Source organism: Cherax quadricarinatus, chromosome 10, assembly GCF_038502225.1.
Source record: "Cherax quadricarinatus isolate ZL_2023a chromosome 10, ASM3850222v1, whole genome shotgun sequence".
Classification (NCBI taxonomy): Eukaryota; Metazoa; Arthropoda; class Malacostraca; order Decapoda; family Parastacidae; genus Cherax; species Cherax quadricarinatus.
Window position 1 is genome coordinate 35,445,485 of NC_091301.1, and position 14,372 is coordinate 35,459,856.

Genomic DNA, 14,372 nt, shown 5'->3' on the forward strand with positions numbered 1-14,372 from the left:
TATAAATATATATATATATATATATATATATATGTATATAAATGCCATTTATCAAACTGCGGCAGGCCTGGGTTTGACCCCACGACAAATTGTCCTGCCTTAAGAGACCATGCAATGTACATGTGCAATAGAGATGTATCGAATATCTGCATATGCATCTGCAAAATAAGTAAGACATCCTCATACACATCCGCATTCATGGATATCTAAATTTTCACTTCCAGTACATCTCTAATATGCAATAAGATCTCAGTAAACAGGTGATATCACAATATGCAGAAAAACCACTGTTAAAAAATAGTGAAATTCCAAGCACTTTTGTGACTTCTCACATTATCAAGGAACTGATAATGTAAGAAGTCATGGAAGCGCTTGGAATTGTAAAAAAATAGTGAAATTCCAAGCGCTTTCGTGACTCGTCCCTGGACCCATTACGTACCTCTGTAATCTGTAAATGCCTTTGTAACTTGTCATGATTGTGACCAGACCTATCTGGAGTTCATTACCTTCGTAATTGTGAGTTCATTACCTCTGTAACTTGCTCATCTATAAAAACTTTGGAGTCCAGTCCCTGGACTGTCATCTTTTGACTACCTCACCCACAGGATGGATATGGGGTGCATAATAAACATATTAAACTATTAAACTAAACTTTCGTGACTTCTCATATTATCAAGAAACAAATAATGGTTAAGCTCTCGCTTCACACGGCGAGGGTAGAAACATTGGGAGTGTTTCTTTACACCGGTTGTCTATGTTCCCCATCAGAAAAATGGGTACCTGGTTGTTAGTCGACTGGTGTGGGTCGCATCCTGGGACAAAATTGACCTAATTTTCCCGAAATGCTCTGCATAACAAGCGGGTTTCTATATAGTTGATGTCAGCTAGGGCTGTATACCTTGTACATGTACTTGTAGTAAATATATTATTATTATTATTATTATTATTATTATTATCAAGGAACTGATAATGTGATAAGTCACAAAAGTTCTTGGAATTTCACTATTTTTTTCAGTGGTTGTTTTGCATATATATATATATATATATATATATATATATATATATATATATATATATATATATATATATATATATATATATCACACACACACACACGTACATATGATCTGCCTTTACGGTTATAATCATTCACAATATTTCTCACTTGCTCCCTTTTGTATATGTATTTTGAACACAGTCCTACTGCAGTAACTTTTTCTTTAGGATAGAACTAAATAAAGTGGCACTTTCACTGATGAGATCATTCAATAGTTCGTTTGATATAGCCTCTTTCAGTTCCAGTTCTTCCTGACTGAAGTCTTGCCAGGCTGGGTCTTGCAGGTGCACCTCTGACGCCACAATGCTCTCTACAAGTGTGTCTGCCAGCAGCTGCTTGTGCTGCCAGTTGCTCTCTGACACACACAGTGAGCCACTCCGGAACACTTGCATTCCAGTAGGATTGAGATTTGTATCGTCTTTTGCCTTCTGCAGGATACACAGAACTCTATTTTGTACTAAGTGAACAGGGTAGTCGACACACAACGACAGGGAGTGCGGATAATATTCTTTACATTCAGACATTACAGACTTGACTAGATCAAAAATTAGTAACTTATTAAAGCTCCTGTCACCAAAGTATACACTATCATAACACATGACGTTAGTACTTGTACCCTCGCCGGGGAAAGAAAAATTGACATCACCGACACTCTCTGCCTCAACACAGCGGCACACTAGTTCCTTGAGTTGGTCCTCAGTCACTGTTTGTTTTCTCTGAACACTCTCGTTCTCGGGAAGGTTTTCTTTGAGAACACTGTTAGTGTCAGTCAGGGCGAGTGTTTGGCCACTTTCACTCGCTGACTTAAACACTTTAACAATGGTGTTATTATTGTTGTTATTATGGAAGGAGGTGGGGAAGATCTCTTCGTATTTTTCTCCTCTGATTTTCGAAGGGAATTTTTCACTTATCTGAAATGGATGAAATTACTGTAGCTAACAAGAACAATAATGAAAACCAAAATTAAATAGCAACTGAAAAAAATATTTAACATTTTTCGAGTTATTATTAACAATTATTATTAGAGTGTACTCAAAGAAACATTTAGTATTTGAATTATTTTTAACTGGTATAAGACCATATTTACATAACCGACGAGTGTAAATGTCTTGAAATATATATATATATATATATATATATATATATATATATATATATATATATATATATATATATATATATATATATATATATATATATATATATATATATATATCTATATATATAAAATGTGTTTAACATTGGGATGATGCAATAAGAACATAAGAACATAAGAACGAAGGAACACTGCAGAAGGCCTACTGGCCCATGCAAGGCAGGTCCAAGTCTCCTACCGGCTTAAGCCAATGCACCCAACCTAGTCAGGTCAGGTCACATTGACTTAAGGGAGGAACACGCCAACCGACCTGGTAGCACAAGCTATCAGGTCTAACTCACACCCACCCACATCTACTCATGTATTTATCCAACCTATTTTTAAAGCTACACAACGTTCTGGCCTCTATAACGGTATTTGGGAGTTTGTTCCACTCATCCACAACTCTATTACCAAACCAGTACTTTCCTATATTCTTCCTGAATCTGAATTTTTCCAACTTAAAACCATTGCTGCGAGTCCTGTCTAGGCTAGATATTTTCAGCACACTATTTACATCCCCTTTATTTATTCCTGTCTTCCATTTATACACCTCAATCATATCCCCCCTAATTCTACGTCTTTCTAGAGAGTGCAGATTCAGGGCCCTTAGTCTATCCTCATAGGGAAGGTTTCTGATACATGGGATCAACTTTGTCATCCTCCTTTGTACATTTTCCAGAGAATTTATATCCATTCTGTAATACGGTGACCAAAACTGTGCAGCATAATCTAAATGAGGCCTAACCAAGGATGTATAGAGTTGAAGAACAACCTGAGGACTCCTATTATTTATGCTTCTTGATATGAAGCCAAGGATTCTATTAGCTTTATTGCGAACACTTATGCACTGTTGTCTTGGTTTCAGATTACTGCTAACCAGAACTCCTAAATCTTTTTCGCAATCCGTAATATTAAGATCTACATTATTTAGTTTATATGTGGCATGGTTATTGTCCTGTCCAACATTTAGAACTTTGCATTTGTCTATATTAAACTGCATCTGCCACTTCTCCGACCACTGCATCAGTCTATTCAAATCTTCCTGGAGTGCTCGAATGTCCTCGTCAGAATGAATTCGACGGCCTATTTTGGTGTCATCGGCAAACTTGCCGATGTCGCTCTTTATGCCCTCATCTATGTCGTTTATGTAGATTGTGAACAGCAGGGGGCCCAACACTGACCCCTGTGGAACACCGCTCGTGACGCTTCCCCACTCTGATTTCTCCCCATTTATGCAAACTCTCTGCTGCCTATTTGTCAACCATGCCTCTATCCAGGAAAAAATTTCTCCTCCTATTCCATGTGCTTTAATTTTCCTCAATAGTCTCTGATGTGGGACCCTGTCAAAAGCCTTACTGAAGTCCATATACACAATATCATATTCATTACCATGATCTACCTCCTCAAATACCTTAGTGAAAAAAGTTAATAAATTCGTAAGGCAGGAACGCCCCTTTGTAAAACCATGCTGAGATTCGTTGATTAATTTATGCTTTTCAAGGTGGCTACGAACTGCCTCGGCAATTATTGATTCCATAAATTTTCCCACTATGGAGGTTAGGCTTATTGGTCTATAGTTCGAAGCTAAGGACCTGTCACCTGTTTTGAAAATAGGTATCACATTTGCCATTTTCCACTTATCTGGCACCATGCCAGTTTGTAGTGATATGTTGAAAAGATTAGCCAAAGGTGTGCTAAGCTCCTCTTTACATTCCTTTAGAACCCTTGCATACAGTTCATCAGGGCCTGGGGATTTGTTAGGTTTTAATTTATCTATTTGCCTAAGGACCATGTCACTTGTGACCCTAATAGTGCACAGTTTATTATCGTCCTGTTCTACATAATTTATCATTACTGGAATATCGCTGGTATCCTCCTGTGTAAAAACTGAGAGGAAGTATGTGTTAAAAATTCTACACATTTCCTTATCACTGTCAGTGAGCTGACCCGAGGAACTTTTGAGTGGGCCTATCTTGTCCCTGATCTTACTTCTGTATACCTGAAAGAATCCTTTTGGGTTAGTCTTCGATTCTCTTGCAACTTTAACCTCATAATCTCTTTTTGCTTTTCTAATTCCCTTTTTTATTTCTCTCTTTAACTGAATATATCGATTTCTCAATTGCCCCTCTCCTCTTTTGATTTGCCTATATATGCCTCTCTTTTGACCAATCAGATATTTTAATCTATTGTTCATCCATTTAGGATCATTTTTGTTTGATCTGATTTCCCTATTTGGAACATAATTTGACTGAGCAGCTAGAACTATGCCCTGGAAAGCATCATATCGGCAACCATCACCACCTACCTGACCCTTAGTCAGGTCATTCCAGTTCAGCCCACCTAAGTAATTTTTCAGTCCTATGAAATCAGCCAAGCGAAAGTCAGGGACGGAGACTTGATTGCCATTATTAGGGGAATTCCATGATATATTAAAACTGAGTGATATGTGATCACTTTCCCCAAGCTCATCATTAACCTCAAGATTATTAATTAGTGTTTCCCTACTGGCAAGAACCAAGTCAAGGAGGTTATTTCCCCTAGTTGGCTCTGTCACAAACTGTTTTAAAAAACAATCCTGGATCGTATCAAGAAAGTCACCTGACTCTAAATTTCCTGTCAAATTGCTCCAGTCAATCTGTCTATAGTTGAAATCTCCCATTAGCACAACATTTTCGTATGTAGATGCCTTACGAATTTCGTCCCATAGAAGTTTACTGCACTCCCTATCAAGATTTGGGGCCCTGTAAATCACACCCAAAATTAGTTTTTCTCGGCCCTCGAGAAGCTGTAACCAAACAGATTCAGTGGCTGACGCTTCTAATTTAATATCTTGTCTAACACAACAATTTAAATTGTCTCTGACATACATCGCTACTCCACCACCTTTCCTGTTGACCCTGTCAGTGTGGAATAATTTATAGCCTTGTATGTGACATTCAGAGGGCATCTCTCTATTTTTCAGATTAAGCCAGGTCTCTGTTATAGCAATAATATCTATGTTTCCTGCACTTACAATTAATCTTAGCTCATCTATCTTATTTCTTACACTCCTGCTATTAGTATAGTAAACCTTAAGGGAGCTAGTCCCTTGCTGCCCTCTGCTGTCCCCCTTTGTTTGCTGACCTGATCTATTGTCTTTATTTATAACTTCATGCTGAATGCCTTTTATACATTTACTGTTTCCAACCCAAGTGTTGCAACCTGCTTGTTTCCCACACACACCCATACCTCTATCTTCCATCAGTTTAAAATCATAGGCATTTCACCAATGGCCTTCTCAATTGAGTCTGCAAGTGCTACCACCCCAGCCCCAGAGAGATGTACCCCATCCCTTGCATACATATCATGTTTGCCATAAAAGTTGTTCCAGTTGTCAATGAATGGGATTGCAAGTTCCTTGCAGTATGTCTAGCCAGCAATTTACACCAATTGCCCTAGACAACCATTCATTTCCTACTCCCCTTCTAGGCAAGATGCTACATATGATTGGGATCCCTCCCTTAGACTTAATGAAATCTATAGCTGACCTGTACTTATCTAGCAGCTCTTCTCTCCTACCCTTCCCAATATCATTTCCACCAGCACTGAGACAGATAATGGGCTTGTTCCCATTACCTGACGTGATATTATCCAGCCTGTTGACAATGTCCCCAACACCAGCTCCAGGGAAGCACACACTGTCTCTCATCTTCTTATTCCTATTACAAAAAGCACGGTCAATATATCTTACCTGAGAGTCACCAACCACAAGAATGCGCTTACCTCCATTAGCAGGGGCAGTAGTACCCTTACCTTCACTGGCCACTGAAGTACATTCATCCTGAAGAACAGAGAAGCGATTTCCTACCTTCAGATCTTCACTCTTAACTTTCCTTACTCTGATGCGCCTTCCATTACTGTGAACCACTCGCCACTTGTAGCAGGTGCTGGACTGCACCTCACTGCTGGTAGCCGTTGCTACCTCCCCAGCTACAGCCTCCTCACAGCGAGAGACAGACTGCACCTCACTGCTAGAAGCCTCATTCCCCACAACTCCAGCCACCTCACACTCTCTCCCAGACCCATTGAGGTGGACCTTCAGCCTCCTAATCTCCTCCTGGAGAAGCAAGACCTCCTCCTTCAACTCTCCAACCTCAATTTTTAAAACACTGCAGAAGCAAGCCATGCTTTGTAACCGTCCACACTAATCCCCAAAGCAGCTCAGGGTCTGTGACCTCACGTGACGACTGACCACTGAGTACTGAGTTGTCTGGTACTTTCATCCAGGTCTGGTACCAATTAATTTCACATTGTGCTCCCATAGCAATAGTGAGGATAAATTACCAAAAACAACTGGTGGGAGCTCCATTGTTGGTGCTAGGGAGGATAGAAGTAAGACAGGGAAACATGCACCAACAGGGAATACAGTCACAGAAACCCAAGGCAAGCGGAAACCAAGCCTGTGCACATACTATGCACTTGGTATCTGCTGGCATGGGAAATCTGGAAAAACAGATGGGACGTGCAACTATGACCACCCTAGAAAATGCCATGCCCATATGACAACAGGAAAATGCAAACTCCCTTCCTGTAAGCTTTTTCACCCTGAAATGTGTACCTCTTCAGTACAGGAAAGACTGTGCTATAACTTAAATTGCCAGGCATACCATCTAAAGGGGACAAAAAGATACAAAACATCCAGGCCATGGGAAAACCTGGGTAGCCACAGCCACTCAAGAGGGAGAGGTTTTTTAGTGCCAGGAAGGAAAAAAAAACTGGCAGGAAATGGCAGAAATCGTACACCAAATCCAGTCATTCCTGGAGTGGAACCACAGTCGATGGCCTCCACTCCAAACCAACAGATACAGATACTAATGCCGGAAAAAAATCCCCCCCCAGTACCAACATTACCACCAGTCCGATAACATTCTTCTTTGCAAATATACAGGGTCTAAAGCCAGCAACAAACAAAATACCTTTCATCCGTGGAGTGCTTGCAGAGGCAAAGGCAATGTTCGTGGCTTTCACTGAGACCCACATAAAGGATCACTTGGACAATGAAATATGGATCCCAGGTTACAACCTATACAGATGTGACAGAGTGAACAGGCAAAAGGGGGGGGTTGGCCTGTACATTGCAGAGTCACTTGTTTGCACAGAACTGCTTAATGCCTCAAATGACGTAGTGGAAGTTTTAGCAGTAAAGGTCGAGAACCAAAACCTAGTCATTGTGGTAGTCTACAAGCCTCCGGATGCAACATCCCAGCAATTCCAGGAACAGCTGTTAAAAATTGACCACTGTCTGGAAAATCTTCCAGCTCCTGCACCCAACATCTTGCTCCTGGGGGATTTCAACTTAAGGCACCTAAAATGGAGGAATATAGCAAATAATATTGTTGCAGTAATAACACCAGGAGGCAGCTCTGATGAAAACTCACACTCACACGAGCTTTTAAATCTCTGCACAAAATTCAATTTAAACCAGCAAATAATAGAGCCTACTAGACTGGAGAATACACTAGACCTCATATTCACTAACAATGATGATCTGATAAGAAATGTCACCATATCAAAAACAATATACTCAGATCACAACATAATTGAGGTTCAGACATGTATGCGAGGAGCCCCAGACCGACAAAATGAGACTAATCACGAGGGAGCATTCACCAAATTCAACTTCAATAACAAAAACATAAAGTGGGACCAAGTAAACCAAGTCCTAACCGATATAAGCTGGGAAGATATACTAAGCAACACAGACCCAAACTTATGCCTAGAACAGATTAACTCGGTGGCACTCGATGTATGCACAAGGCTTATTCCTCTAAGAAAAAGGAGGAGTAGATGTAAAATAGAAAGAGACAGGCGCTCCCTTTACAGGCGACGGAAAAGAATAACAGAGCGGCTAAAAGAGGTCAATATATCTGAAATGCGCAGGGAGACACTGGTCAGAGAAATAGCAAGCATCGAACTTAAGCTAAAAGAATCTTTTAGGAGTCAGGAATCGCGGGAAGAACTAAAAGCTATAAATGAAATCGAAAGAAACCCAAAGTATTTCTTCTCCTATGCCAAATCAAAATCGAGAACAACGCCCAGTATTGGGCCCCTACTTAAACAAGATGGGTCCTACACAGATGACAGCAAGGAAATGAGTGAGCTACTCAAGTCCCAATATGACTCAGTTTTTAGCAAGCCGCTAACCAGACTGAGAGTCGAAGATCAAAATGAATTTTTTATGAGAGAGCCACAAAATTTGATTAACACAAGCCTATCCGATGTTATCCTGACGCCAAATGACTTCGAACAGGCGATAAATGACATGCCCATGCACTCTGCCCCAGGGCCAGACTCATGGAACTCTGTGTTCATCAAGAACTGCAAGAAGCCCCTATCACGAGCCTTTTCCATCCTATGGAGAGGGAGCATGGACACGGGGGTCGTCCCTCAGTTACTAAAAACAACAGACATAGCCCCACTCCACAAAGGGGGCAGTAAAGCAACAGCAAAGAACTACAGACCAATAGCACTAACATCCCATATCATAAAAATCTTTGAAAGGGTCCTAAGAAGCAAGATCACCACCCATCTAGAAACCCATCAGTTACACAACCCAGGGCAACATGGGTTTAGAACAGGTCGCTCCTGTCTGTCTCAACTACTGGATCACTACGACAAGGTCCTAAATGCACTAGAAGACAAAAAGAATGCAGATGTAATATATACAGACTTTGCAAAAGCCTTCGACAAGTGTGACCATGGCGTAATAGCGCACAAAATGCGCGCTAAAGGAATAACAGGAAAAGTCGGTCGATGGATCTATAATTTCCTCACTAACAGAACACAGAGAGTAGTCGTCAACAGAGTAAAGTCCGAGGCAGCTACGGTGAAAAGCTCTGTTCCACAAGGCACAGTACTAGCTCCCATCTTGTTCCTCATCCTCATATCCGACATAGACAAGGATGTCAGCCACAGCACCGTGTCTTCCTTTGCAGATGACACCCGAATCTGCATGACAGTGTCTTCCATTGCAGACACTGCAAAGCTCCAGGCAGACATCAACCAAATCTTTCAGTGGGCTGCAGAAAACAATATGAAGTTCAACGATGAGAAATTTCAATTACTCAGATATGGTAAACATGAGGAAATTAAATCTTCATCAGAGTACAAAACAAATTCTGGCCACAAAATAGAGCGAAACACCAACGTCAAAGACCTGGGAGTGATCATGTCGGAGGATCTCACCTTCAAGGACCATAACACTGTATCAATCGCATCTGCTAGAAAAATGACAGGATGGATAATGAGAACCTTCAAAACTAGGGAGGCCAAGCCCATGATGACACTCTTCAGGTCACTTGTTCTATCTAGGCTGGAATATTGCTGCACACTAACAGCACCTTTCAAGGCAGGTGAAATTGCCGACCTAGAAAATGTACAGAGAACTTTCACGGCGCGCATAACGGAGATAAAACACCTCAATTATTGGGAGCGCTTGAGGTTCCTAAACCTGTATTCCCTGGAACGCAGGAGGGAGAGATACATGATTATATACACCTGGAAAATCCTAGAGGGACTAGTACCGAACTTGAACACGAAAATCACCCACTACGAAAGCAAAAGACTTGGCAGACGATGCACCATCCCCCCAATGAAAAGCAGGGGTGTCACTAGCACGTTAAGAGACCATACAATAAGTGTCAGGGGCCCGAGACTGTTCAACTGCCTCCCAGCACACATAAGGGGGATTACCAACAGACCCCTGGCAGTCTTCAAGCTGGCACTGGACAAGCACCTAAAGTCAGTTCCGGATCAGCCGGGCTGTGGCTCGAATGTTGGTTTGCGTGCAGCCAGCAGCAACAGCCTGGTTGATCAGGCTCTGATCCACCAGGAGGCCTGGTCTCAGACCGGGCCGCGGGGGCGTTGACCCCCGGAACTCTCTCCAGGTAAACTCCAGGTAAACAGCACCGTGTCTTCCTTTGCAGATGACACCCGAATCTGCATGACAGTGTCTTCCATTGCAGACACTGCAAGGCTCCAGGCGGACATCAACCAAATCTTTCAGTGGGCTGCAGAAAACAATATGAAGTTCAACGATGAGAAATTTCAATTACTCAGATATGGTAAACGTGAGGAAATTAAATCTTCATCAGAGTACAAAACAAATTCTGGCCACAAAATAGAGCGAAACACCAACGTCAAAGACCTGGGAGTGATTATGTCAGAGGATCTCACCTTCAAGGACCATAACATTGTATCAATCGCATCTGCTAGAAAAATGACAGGATGGATAATGAGAACCTTCAAAACTAGGGAGGCCAAGCCCATGATGACACTCTTCAGGTCACTTGTTCTATCTAGGCTGGAATATTGCTGCACTCTAACAGCACCTTTCAAGGCAGGTGAAATTGCCGACCTAGAAAATGTACAGAGAACTTTCACGGCGCGCATAACGGAGATAAAACACCTCAATTACTGGGAGCGCTTGAGGTTTCTAAACCTGTATTCCCTGGAACGCAGGAGGGAGAGATACATGATTATATACACCTGGAAAATCCTAGAGGGACTAGTACCGAACTTGCACACGAAAATCACTCACTACGAAAGCAAAAGACTTGGCAGACGATGCACCATCCCCCCAATGAAAAGCAGGGGTGTCACTAGCACGTTAAGAGACCATACAATAAGTGTCAGGGGCCCGAGACTGTTCAACTGCCTCCCAGCACACATAAGGGGGATTACCAACAGACCCCTGGCAGTCTTCAAGCTGGCACTGGACAAGCACCTAAAGACAGTTCCTGATCAGCCGGGCTGTGGCTCGTACGTTGGTTTGCGTGCAGCCAGCAGCAACAGCCTGGTTGATCAGGCGCTGATCCACCAGGAGGCCTGGTCACAGACCGGGCCGCGGGGGCATTGACCCCCGAAACTCTCTCCAGGTAAACTCCAGGTAAACTACTACCAAATTCCCTAGTAAATATGTTTGTTCTCATTTAAATTTTAATTTCTTGAGGAAATTATATATCCCACTAACATCCCATATCATAAAAATCTTTGAAAGGGTCCTAAGAAGCAAGATCACCACCCATCTAGAAACCCATCAGTTACACAACCCAGGGCAACATGGGTTTAGAACAGGTCGCTCCTGTCTGTCTCAACTATTGGATCACTACAACAAGGTCCTAGATGCACTAGACGACAAAAAGAATGCAGATGTAATATATACAGACTTTGCAAAAGCCTTCGACAAGTGTGACCATGACGTAATAGCGCACAAAATGCGTGCTAAAGGAATAACAGGAAAAGTCGGTCGATGGATCTATAATTTCCTCACTAACAGAACACAGAGAGTAGTCGTCAACAGAGTAAAGTCCGAGGCAGCTACGGTGAAAAGCTCTGTTCCACAAGGCACAGTACTCGCTCCCATCTTGTTCCTCATCCTCATATCCGACATAGACAAGGATGTCAGCCACAGCACCGTGTCTTCCTTTGCAGATGACACCCGAATCTGCATGACAGTGTCTTCCATTGCAGACACTGCAAGGCTCCAGGCGGACATCAACCAAATCTTTCAGTGGGCTGCAGAAAACAATATGAAGTTCAATGATGAGAAATTACAATTACTCAGATATGGTAAACACGAGGAAATTAAATCTTCATCAGAGTACAAAACAAATTCTGGCCACAAAATAGAGCGAAACACCAACGTCAAAGACCTGGGAGTGATCATGTCGGAGGATCTCATCTTCAAGGACCATAACTTTGTATCAATCGCATCTGCTAGAAAAATGACAGGATGGATAATGAGAACCTTCAAAACTAGGGAGGCCAAGCCCATGATGACACTCTTCAGGTCACTTGTTCTATCTAGGCTGGAATATTGCTGCACACTAACAGCACCTTTCAAGGCAGGTAAAATTGCCGACCTAGAAAATGTACAGAGAACTTTCACGGCGCGCATAACGGAGATAAAACACCTCAATTACTGGGAGCGCTTGAGGTTCCTAAACCTGTATTCCCTGGAACGCAGGCGGGAGAGATACATGATTATATACACCTGGAAAATCCTAGAGGGACTAGTACCGAACTTGCACACGAAAATCACTCACTACGAAAGCAAAAGACTTGGCAGACGATGCAACATCCCCCCAATGAAAAGCAGGGGTGTCACTAGCACGTTAAGAGACCATACAATAAGTGTCAGGGGCCCGAGACTGTTCAACTGCCTCCCAGCATACATAAGGGGGATTACCAACAGACCCCTGGCAGTCTTCAAGCTGGCACTGGACAAGCACCTAAAGTCGGTTCCTGACCAGCCGGGCTGTGGCTCGTACGTTGGTTTGCGTGCAGCCAGCAGCAACAGCCTGGTTGATCAGGCTCTGATCCACCAGGAGGCCTGGTCACAGACCGGGCCGCGGGGGCGTTGACCCCCGGAACTCTCTCCAGGTAAACTCCAGGTATATATATATAAATATATATATATATATATATATATAAATATATATATATATATATATATATATATATATATAAATATATATATATATATATATATATATATATATATATATATATATATATATATATATATATATATATATATATATATATAGGAGCAAAAATTCTGTAATTAATCATTGTTGATCTAGGAAATTGGATGGAAGAAAGTAGTAAATAATGTTATAGCAGAGAAAATCCCTGGAGACAGTTGAGATGAAGAGTCACTCACATGAGTTGCTAAAATCTCTGCAATAAAGTTACCTTAAGCCAGCAGACAGTGGAGCAACCAAGACTGGAAAACAAACTTGACTATTTTCACGAATAATGATGACCTGGTAAGAAACAATATTAAAAACACTAATTCTGATCATAATCTGATCAAAGTCCACACTTGTATGCACAGGGGGTTGGGTTAGGTTAGGTTAGGTTAGGTTAGGTTAGGTAAGGTTCGTGAGGAAACAGGACAAGTGTTTCCTGACTTGCGTCTTAAATGACGACCCGCCGTTGGAGCTTTTTGGTTATCTGACGGAGGCCTTACTGGTCCACCCCCTTCAAAAATTATGGTCATAGTCATAACCATTTTTTCTTGCACAGGTGTCCTGACCAGCAAAATGCATACAGCTACGAGGGAGCCTTCACCAAATTCAACTTCATCAACAAGAACATCACCTGGAATCTGATAAATCATGTCCTAAACGAAACATGTTGGGAAGATATCTTAAACAACATGGATCCAAGCCTTGAAAGGATCAACTTTCTGGCAACTGCAGCATGTCCAAGGCATATTACCCTAAGAAAAAAAGGAGAGAAGAAGTAAACTGCAGAGAGAGACGCTCCCTCTACAGGAGGTGAACAATCACTGAGCTGCTCAAGGTGCCTAGATTATCTGAAATACGGAAGGAAGGACTGACTAGGGAAGTGGAAAATGTTGAACTTAAGTTACATGATTCATACAGGATCCAGGAGACGCAGGAGCCAAAAACAAGGGAATTGAAAGAAATTCAAAATATTTCTTTTCGTATGCCAGAAAGAAGGAAAAACCCACATCCAGTATCAAACAAGATGGAACTTACACATGTAGCAACAAAGAACTGAGCGAGACACTGAAGTCTTAGTATGACTCTGTGTTTAGCAAGCCATTAATCAGTGTAAAGATTTACAATCCAAATGATTTTTTCATGAATGAGCCTCAAAACCCTGTCAATGTATGCCAAATTTCTGATATAACCCTGCCTCCACTGGGCTTTGAAAAAGCCATTGGCAGCATGCCCATACATTCTGCCCCAGGCTCAGACTCGTGGAACTCTGTGCTCATCAAGGACTATTGAGAGGGAGCCTGAACATAGGTGTAATCCCACATTCACTAAAAACAATGGATATAGCCCTACTCAATAAACGTGACAGTAACGCAATGCCAAATAATTATAGACCAACAGCGCTAACATCTAACATCATAACAATTTTGGAAGGAGTTCCAAGAAGCATGATCGCCAGTCACTTGGATTCCCAACAATTATACAAGCCAGGGCAGCATGGGTGTAGAGCAGGTCACTCCTGCCTCTCACAATTACTTGACCAGTATGATACGGTCTTGGATGCACTGAAGGACAAACAGAATGCAGATATAGTATACAGGATTTTGAAAAAGCCTTTGATAAGTGTGATCATGGTATAATCTCGGGGTCCTGATGGTACTCACCT

General features: G+C 41.9%; 1 protein-coding gene across 6 annotated transcripts in view; it reads right to left on the reverse strand.

Annotated features, from left to right (window-relative positions):
- Positions 1 to 1,102: 1,102 nt before the first annotated feature.
- LOC128688073 (uncharacterized) overlaps positions 1,103 to 14,372 on the reverse strand; it is a 209,817-nt gene continuing 196,547 nt past the window's right edge. For all 6 annotated transcript variants that reach the window (XM_053775805.2, XM_053775801.2, XM_053775799.2 and 3 more), the window contains one exon: positions 1,103 to 1,968. In XM_053775805.2, the coding sequence (XP_053631780.2) occupies positions 1,201 to 1,968 (768 nt within the window). In that variant the 3' untranslated portion in view covers positions 1,103 to 1,200. The remainder of the gene's footprint in view (positions 1,969 to 14,372) is intronic.